This window comes from Fringilla coelebs, assembly GCF_963513975.1.
Source record: "Fringilla coelebs genome assembly, chromosome: 26".
NCBI lineage: Eukaryota > Metazoa > Chordata > Aves > Passeriformes > Fringillidae > Fringilla > Fringilla coelebs.
Window position 1 is genome coordinate 183,430 of NC_140052.1, and position 7,968 is coordinate 191,397.

Here is a 7,968-nt window from a genome sequence, read left to right on the forward strand (position 1 = left end):
GCCAAAGCGTCCGACCGTGGCTTGAAGCAGAGTGAGGGGTCGTGTGTCCCTAGTCCCCAAAGTTCACGGTGTAGGTTTCGGCCGTGGTCAGCGGCTGCGCCGTGCCCGTGTGCAGCTCCCAGCCCTCCGTCTCTGTCACCAGCTCGGTGACCACCTCTGTCTCGGTGTCCATCTCCCAGGTGCCGGCAGTGGGTGGCTCCTGGCTCCAGGGCGTGTAGGCCGTGCTGCTGAAGGGGAAGGGCAGGGCTGTGCTGGGCGGCGGGGCCGTGGGGCTGCTGGTGGTGGTGGCGTTGAGGCGCCGCAGCCGCAGCTGCTCCCGCAGCCGCATGCGGTGCCGCAGCCGCAGCCGCAGGCGCAGCCGCTCGCGGGGCGTCATGGGCCGGCCCGGCACCACGCGGCGGATCGGCCGGTTCCCGTTCATGGCCATGATCTCCCGGATGCGCTTCCAGTTGGAGCGGGACAGGACGAAGTTGCACTGGGTGGCCCCGATGTCGTAGAGGACGTGGCAGGTCTTGACGCTGGGGTTGTAGCCCTCGGCCCGCGCCGACACGCGGTACTCGCCCGGGTTCAGGATGCGCCAGTAGTCCCCGCCGCTGGCTGCGGATTCGGGGGGCAGCAGGTGGGGTGGGGTGGGGGTGGCACAGTGCTGCCAGCACCCTGCCAGCACCTCACACTACCTACCTGTCCTGACGTTGTGGTTGATGCCCCCCACCACAATGGTGGCGTTGGCGATGGGCTCTCCCTGCTGGTCTGTCACCACACCCTTGATTCCCCGGTGGATCTGGGTGAGGAGGAAGGATGAGTGGAACTGTGTGGGATAGGTGGGGCAGCTGTGGTCACGTCCCACTACACACCTGCTCCATGAAGGTGAGCAGAGACTCCTTGTTATTCTCCCACTCCTGCTGCAGCTCGCTCTCATGGGGGAACTTGTCACAGCCCAGGTAAATGGAGAGCTCCAGGCAGTTGGTGTGCAGGTAGCTGAAGTCATTCATACCTGCAAGAGCACAGACACGCCCACCCAGCCCCTCGCTCACCTGCCAGTGGCCGGGCTGTGGGGCAGGCAGGCCCCTGGCCCCAACTCACTGCCAGCCCGGGGACGCCACTTGGCGCCCTGCACGATGCCCATGGCGTCGGTGACGTCCTGCGTGTGGCAGCCCCCGCGGAAGGTCTCGGCCATGCTCAGGTGTGCCGAGGCGTAGGAGATGGCGAGCCAGCGGAACACGGCGTGGTCGGGGGTCTCCTGCAGCTCGGGGCGCTCGTCCTCGTAGTCCAGCGGGCGAGGGGCAGCCGCCGGCGTTGGGGGGCTGGGCCGGGCCGTGTCGAAGGGGAAGGACACCAGCTTCTCCCCACCCTGCAGGTTGGCTCCCAGCACAAAGGGGTTCTTGTCCATCCACGCTATGACAGCCCGTGTCTCCACTGCCACCTGCGAGGTGGGCACAGGGCATGAGGTGTCACCCCCTGCCACCCTGTCCCCGGCCCTGTGCCCTGTGCCGCACTCACCGCCGCATCCTCAGACAGGTAGTGCTCCGGGATGGGGATGTGGTGGTTGGGGAACTGGTGGGGCACCAGCCGCCTCTCCTCGGCTGCCCACAGCGCCGAGGCCAGGTCGGGGAAGTTCTCAAAGAGGTCAAAGCCTTCCTCTGTCCAGTGGCCCAGTGCCCAGTTGCCCAGTTCAGAGCCCTGTGGGCAGCCCAGTACACTGGTGAGTCCGGGGGGGCTGTGTCCCACCACCCACGTCCCATCCCACTGCTCCCAGTCCTATCCCCTTCCCTGACACATCTCAGGTGCCCAGCTTGGAGCCCTCAGCCAGCCCAGGGCACTGGTGAGCTGTGAGGGGGGGCTGCATCCTACTGCTTTGCCATCCCCTCCCACTGCCCCACAGCCCGCCCCACATCCTCCCCGCTGCTCCGCTGTGCCATCTCACTGCCCCGTGGCCCCCTCACCGCCTCGTGGGCCAGCTCGTAGCCGTCGGGGTTGAGGGAGGGCACCAGGTGGATGCGGGTGTCGCTGACCAGGCCCCGCACGCGGGGGTTCCCGTCCTGGTACTCCTTGCACAGGAACTGCATCAGCAGCAGCAGCAGCTCCCGGCCCAGCGCCTCGTTGCCGTGCAGCCCCGCCGTGTAGCGGAACTCGGGCTCACCTGGAGGGGCCCAGCAGGGTCAGCAAACACCCGGCACCCTGGCTGGGGTCCCGGTCCCTCACACCTCCCTCACCCGTCTCGTGCTCGCCCGGGTTGTCGGAGACCTCCATGGCGTAGATCTTCAGCCCCCGTGAGCTCTTGCCAATGTTGTAGATGCGGGTGATGGTGGGACACTCCTCGTTCACCACCTTCATCAGCTGCAGGGTGAGGAGAATGGGCAGTGCTGGGGGGGGACGAGCCCAGAGCTGCAGAGGACCCCATGCCCATGGAGGGTCCCACCCTATGAAGATGCCCACCAGCATGGAAGTGCCCACAACCACAGAGAACGCCATGCCCCAAAGATGTGCCCACTACCACAGAGGTGCCCACTCCTCATGGAGGATCCCACCACCATGAAGGATCCCACAACCACAGGTGTCCCATCCCCTACAGAGGATCCCAGCCCCTGCCAGATCTGCCCCCCAGCAGTGCCCACCTGCCTCATGTCCTTGTAGGAGTGGTGTCGGAAGTCCAGGTTGTCCGTGGAGGTCACCTCGTTCTGCTGGGTGTAGTAGCTGCTGACGGCTGTGGAGGGGACAGGGGTAGAGCAGCAGGGGATGGCTGCAGAGGTCCCACCCCCGTGGTCCCCAGGCTGCTTTGGGGTGACTGTTACCGGAGAGGGGGCAGCCCAGGACCTCGAGGCGCAGGCAGAGGCTCCCGTTCCAGCGCTGGGGGTAGATGCGGATGTAGCGGGCCACCACCGGCTCGGGGAACTCGCTCAGCACCGGTGTGTCCTTGTCCACATTGCCATAAAACATCTGCCCGGGAGGGAAAGATGTACCCCAGAGGCTCCCTCCCCGTGGCCGCCCTGTCACCCGCCGAGAACGGTCCCCACCATCTCCTCGTAGCCGTTGCTGTACATCACCCAGTGCTGGCTGTCGTTGCTGAAGCCCACGTAGAAGCTGGTGACAAAGTCATCGCTGTGGGAGGACAGGGACAGGCTGGGACGGGGGTGCCCATGCTGCTGCCCCCCGCCAGGTCCCCAGCTGCAGCCCCAGGCGCCCGTACTGGATCTGGGAGTCGCGGCCCTGGGTGATGACCCCGGTGAACAGGGTGACGCGGCGCGTGTCCACCTCCAGCCAGTGCGCGCGGCTGTCGTCCTCGGCGCACCACGCGCCGTCGAAGAAATCCTCCTCGTTGGAGCCCGCCTGGGGAGCAGGGAGGGGGCGAGGGCAGGGGTGGTGTCACCGTGGGGTGGGCACTGGGGGTGTCACCGTGGGGCAGGGGCTGGGGGTGACCCTCACCTGCATGTTGAGGCGGCCGCGCTGGGCGCCCAGCCCGTGGCGCAGCATGGAGGAGGCCAGGATCTGGTCGTCCTCGATGCGGTGGGACTCCAGCCCGATTGGGGGACACCCTGGGGACAGCAGGCGGTGATGAGCTTCCCTCCCTCCCCAGCAGGGTGTCCCTGTCACCCAGGAATGGGGACACTCACTTTTCTTCTCTGCTGGAGGGGCCCATTCCTCCTCATCTGGATCCCACTTCTTTCCTCCTGGTTTTTTGGGTTTTCCTGGCAAAGGAAAAGGCACAGTGAGGGGGCAGGGACAGGGACAGTTGTGAGGGGACAGGAATGGGGGCTGGAACCCACCTTTGCGGTCCTGGCCCTTCTCCTCTGCCCAGCGCTCCTCCTCCTCCTCTTCCTCTTTCTTGGGCTTCGCTGTTGGTGAGGTGACACCAGTCCCAGGAACATGCCACCCACCCCAGGACTGTGCCACTGATGCTAGGGGTGTGACACCCACCCCGGGAACATGCCACCTCCCTCACCATGCAGACATGTCACTCACCCCAGGGACATGCCACCCACTTCAGGGATGTGCCCCCATCCCTGAAGACATGACACCCACCCCGGCGATGTGACATCCACTCCAGGGAGGTGACACTCACCATGCAGATGTGTCACCTATCCCAGGGACCTGCCCTAGTGATGTGCCACCCACCGTGGGGATGGAACCCAGCCTAGGGACATGCCGCCCTCCCTGTGGCGCTGCCATGGACCCTGGGGCACACGTGTCCCCCCCGCCGGGCCCTGCCCACCCCCCAGACCCCCCACCCCTCTCACAGGCTCTGATTTTCTCCTCGTCCGTCTCCATCCCGTCCTCTTTGTCCGGGTGCTCGTGGGGCTTGGTGGGGGGGGGCAGCCCGTAGGACCCTGGGGGGCACAGGGGGGGCTGGGCAGCCTTCTGGAGATGGGGGGGGCAGGGATGGGGATGTTTGGGGTGCTGGGGCTCCCCGTCCCTCCCCGTTCATCACTCACAGTCGTCGTAGTCCGGGGGCTCGAAGCCCTCGCCGTAGTCGCCCTCGGTCACCGGGCCGGGCAGGGGGGGCTGCAGGGGGGGCTGCAGGGGGGGCTGTGGCGGGGGCTCCTCGGGCCCTGCTTGAGGGGGGAAGGGGCTGTGCTGGAATTTGGGACGCAGTGAGGGTCCCCATGTCCCTGCAGGGCTCCCTCTGTCCCCTTTGGGGTCCCTATGGGGCCAGCATGCCCCTCGGGCACCCACATTTCCCTCCTGGGTCCCCATGTCCCCACCAGACCCCTCTGTACCCCGCTGGGGTACCCATGCCCCCAGGAGATCCCCACAAGGGTCCCCCCAAGAGTCCCCCATGCTCCAATGGGACCTCCAAGTCCCTGCAGGGTTCTCCATGCCCCCACAGGGTCCCCATGTCCCTGCGGGGTTCTGTGTGTCTCTACAGGATCCCTCTATGTTCCCACGGGACCCCCGTGCCACCAAGAGACCCCCACACCCCTACAGGGTCCCCGCACCCCTTACACGGTCCCCACATCCACCCCAGCCCAGGCTGCCCCAAAGTGCTGCTTCCCTGGGTTCCCAGGGCTGGTGGGGACTGTCCCCAGGGTCACCCTGGGTTCCCAGGGCTGGGGACTGTCCCCAGGGGTGCCAGTACCCATGTCCCCCCCCCCCACGTACGTGTCTCCTCGGGCTGGGGCCACACCCGCTCAGGTCTCCTCCTGCCCGGGGGCTTGGGGGGCTTCGGCTGCCTCCGGATGAACTCGACTGGGGACAGAGGGTGGCACTGGCTGTGTGCTGAGGGGCAGGGGGACGTGCCCAGCGCCCCCAGCCCAGCCCAGCTCCGTACAGTCCTCGTAGTCCTCCCGCTCCAGCTGCTCGTTGTAGTCCAGGGTCGGGGGCTCCGGCTCCTCGGGGACCTCTGCAGAGAAGGGACACGGGGTGAGGCAGGGGACAGCAGGGAGTGGCACTGGAGGACGGGAGGGAGGCCCTGAGGTGAGGGTGGTGGCCCTGGGGCACACAGGGGGTGACACTTGGGAGCAGGGAATGAGTCCAGGGCAGGGAAGGGACACCAGGGAGGAGGGAGGTGGCCCTGGCGTGCAAGGGGATGGCACTGGGTGCAGGGAGATGGGGCTGGGACAAAGGAAGGTGACACGGGGGTGCAGGAAGGTGGCATTTGGGGACAGGGAGGGAGTGCCAACACAAGGAGAGAGCTCCAGGGAGCGGAGCAGTGGCCCTGGCCTGCAGAGGAGTGTCCCCAGGACAGAGGGTGGTGGCCCTGGGACGGGGCACTCACCTGGCTGGGGCTCAGGGTTCCAGTCCTCCCGGCCCAGCCCCCGGCGCTCATCTGGGGGCTCCTCCAGCTCTCCTGGGGACAGGGACAGAGCGAGGGGGTGGCACAGCCTCCCCGGGCCCTGTCCTGACCCCCTCCCAGCCCCACAGCGGGAAGGAAAGGGGGGGGACAGAGGGGAACCCGAGGGGACGGAGCCCAGCCAGCTGCAAGGTGCTGCCAGGATGGGGGTGAAGCTCTGCTGGGACCTCCCACCCCAGCCCCACCAGGGGCAAGATGGGGGTCCCCAAAACTCACCTCGGACACCTCCATCCTCCTCCTCCTCCTCCTTGTGAGAGGGCTCCAGGAACTCGGGTGTCTCTTCATCCTCCTTGCCCTGTGAGGGCTGTGGGATAGTGGGGGGGCTTGGTGGCACTGGTGGCTTCTTGCCAGAGGGTTTGGTGGCCTTGGGTGGCTTCTCCTTGGGCTTCTTGGAGCCTTTTGGGGGCTTTTCGGAGCCTTTTGGGGTTTTTTCTGAGCCTTTTGGTGGCTTCTCCTTGGGTTTCTTGGGGGGTTTGTTCTTGCCCCGGTCCTTGTCCTTGTCCTTGTCCTTCTTGGGGCCCCGGGGTCTCTCCTTGGGCTTCTTGGGGGGCTTTTCCTTCTTCCCCTTCCTGGGTTTCTCGGGCTCGGGCAGCGGCCCCGCAGCGCCTGCGGGGACAGGAGGGGGAGCGGCCCCCGAGGCGGGGTGAGCGCGGCGGGGCCGGGCCGGGGGAGCCCCCGTCCCGCACCCCCTCCCGGGGGATCCCGGTGCCCATCACTCACCCGTACCGGTACCGGTACCGGTGCCGATGCTGAGGTCGGTGCCGAAGCCCAGCTCAGTGCCGTCCCCGTCTCGGTCCCCGTCCCGGTCCCCGCCGTCCCCGGGTCCGAGGAAGCCCCGCAGAAACTCCTCGATCTCGGCGTCGGAGAGCGCAGGGGGGCCCGGGGCGGCCCCCGGTGCCGGTACCGGCAGCAGCGGCAGCAGCGCGGCCGTCAGCAGGAGGCAGGAGCGGGGCGGCCCCGCCGGGACCATCGCGCTGCGCACCGGCCCCGGTACCGGAGAGCCCCGAGAGCCCCGCAAGGGCGGGCGGGGGGCGGCGCTCGGCCGGGGGCGGGACCCGCTCGGCACCGGCGCTGAACGGGACCGGGACGGCACCGAGCGGGACCGGGACGGCACCGAGCGGGACGGGCACCGACACGGCACTGCACCGGGACTGCTGGGAACCCGCACGGAACCCGCACTGGCACCGGCACCGGCACCGCCTGGGACTGGTACCGAGCCCACACCGGCGCCGTGCGGGGCCAGGCTCGCAGGGGCTGGGGCTGCATCAGCGCTGGCACGGCCTGGGGAGCAGCAGGGCAGCAGTGCCACCAGCACAGTGCCACCAGCCCAGTGCCACCAGCCCAGTGCCACCAGCCCAGTGCCACCAGCCCAGTGCCACCAGCACAGTGCCACCAGCCCGGCCCCGGGGCTGGCACCGGCACCGCGCTCCCAGCACGGGCGGGCACACGGCAGCGCCTGTACGTCTGTGCCCCCAAAGCCGGGACACCCCGCACCCCCAGACCCCTGCGCCCCCAAACCCGGCACACCCTGCACCCCCAGACCCCTGTGCCCCCATCCCTGGCACCATCTGTACCCGGGCACACCCTGTACACACGAGCCCACAGACAGAACACACACAGAACATGAGATCGCGCACACACACTCAACACACGCAGATCACACACGGGAGCCCACCCGGGACACGCACGGGACACACTCTGCACACGGGATCCCCCTCCCACACGGCTCACACGGGGCACACGGACCCTGCACACGCCTGGCACCGCCCGGGGCTCCCCGCACACGCGGGGGATGCAGAGCACAAGGACCCGCACACAGAAGGGTGCGGGGGTGCGGGGCACACTCTGTGCACACACATCACACACGTGTGACCCTCCCCAGCCGGCCGGGCTAGGGTCCAGGCTGGGGGAGCACACCCAGGCAGCCCCGGGATGATGCCGGGGGTGCCCCGGGTGTCCCCCAGCCCGCCGGCCCCGCAGGCTCCCCGGGCCCCGCCGGTGACACGGACACGTGGCAGCTCGGCCGCCAGCCCCGTCACATGCGTAGCCCCCCCCGCACACGCGTGGCCCCCCCAGCCGTGACTCACTGCCCAGCAATGCCGGGGCCTGCCCGGGGCTGGGGGGGCCCACCTGCAGTCTGCACCGCGGCCCCCAGACCCGGGCATTGCTCCCCAGCTCCC

The 7,968-nt window shown here is 68.4% G+C and overlaps 1 protein-coding gene across 1 annotated transcript; it reads right to left on the reverse strand.

Annotated features, from left to right (window-relative positions):
- Positions 1-43: 43 nt before the first annotated feature.
- On the reverse strand, positions 44-7,953 carry AEBP1 (AE binding protein 1; the record flags this gene model as incomplete). Its single annotated transcript, XM_084221717.1, has 22 exons — positions 44-597; positions 682-781; positions 855-994; positions 1,084-1,423; positions 1,501-1,680; positions 1,944-2,140; positions 2,214-2,337; positions 2,616-2,704; positions 2,793-2,937; positions 3,015-3,099; positions 3,188-3,327; positions 3,424-3,533; positions 3,612-3,686; positions 3,765-3,833; positions 4,236-4,325; positions 4,431-4,547; positions 5,098-5,184; positions 5,267-5,338; positions 5,714-5,785; positions 6,005-6,394; positions 6,509-6,939; positions 7,706-7,953. 22 exons carry the CDS (start codon positions 7,951-7,953, stop codon positions 50-52), a joined length of 3,849 nt encoding a protein of 1,282 aa, XP_084077843.1. The 3' UTR covers positions 44-49.
- Positions 7,954-7,968: the final 15 nt, after the last annotated feature.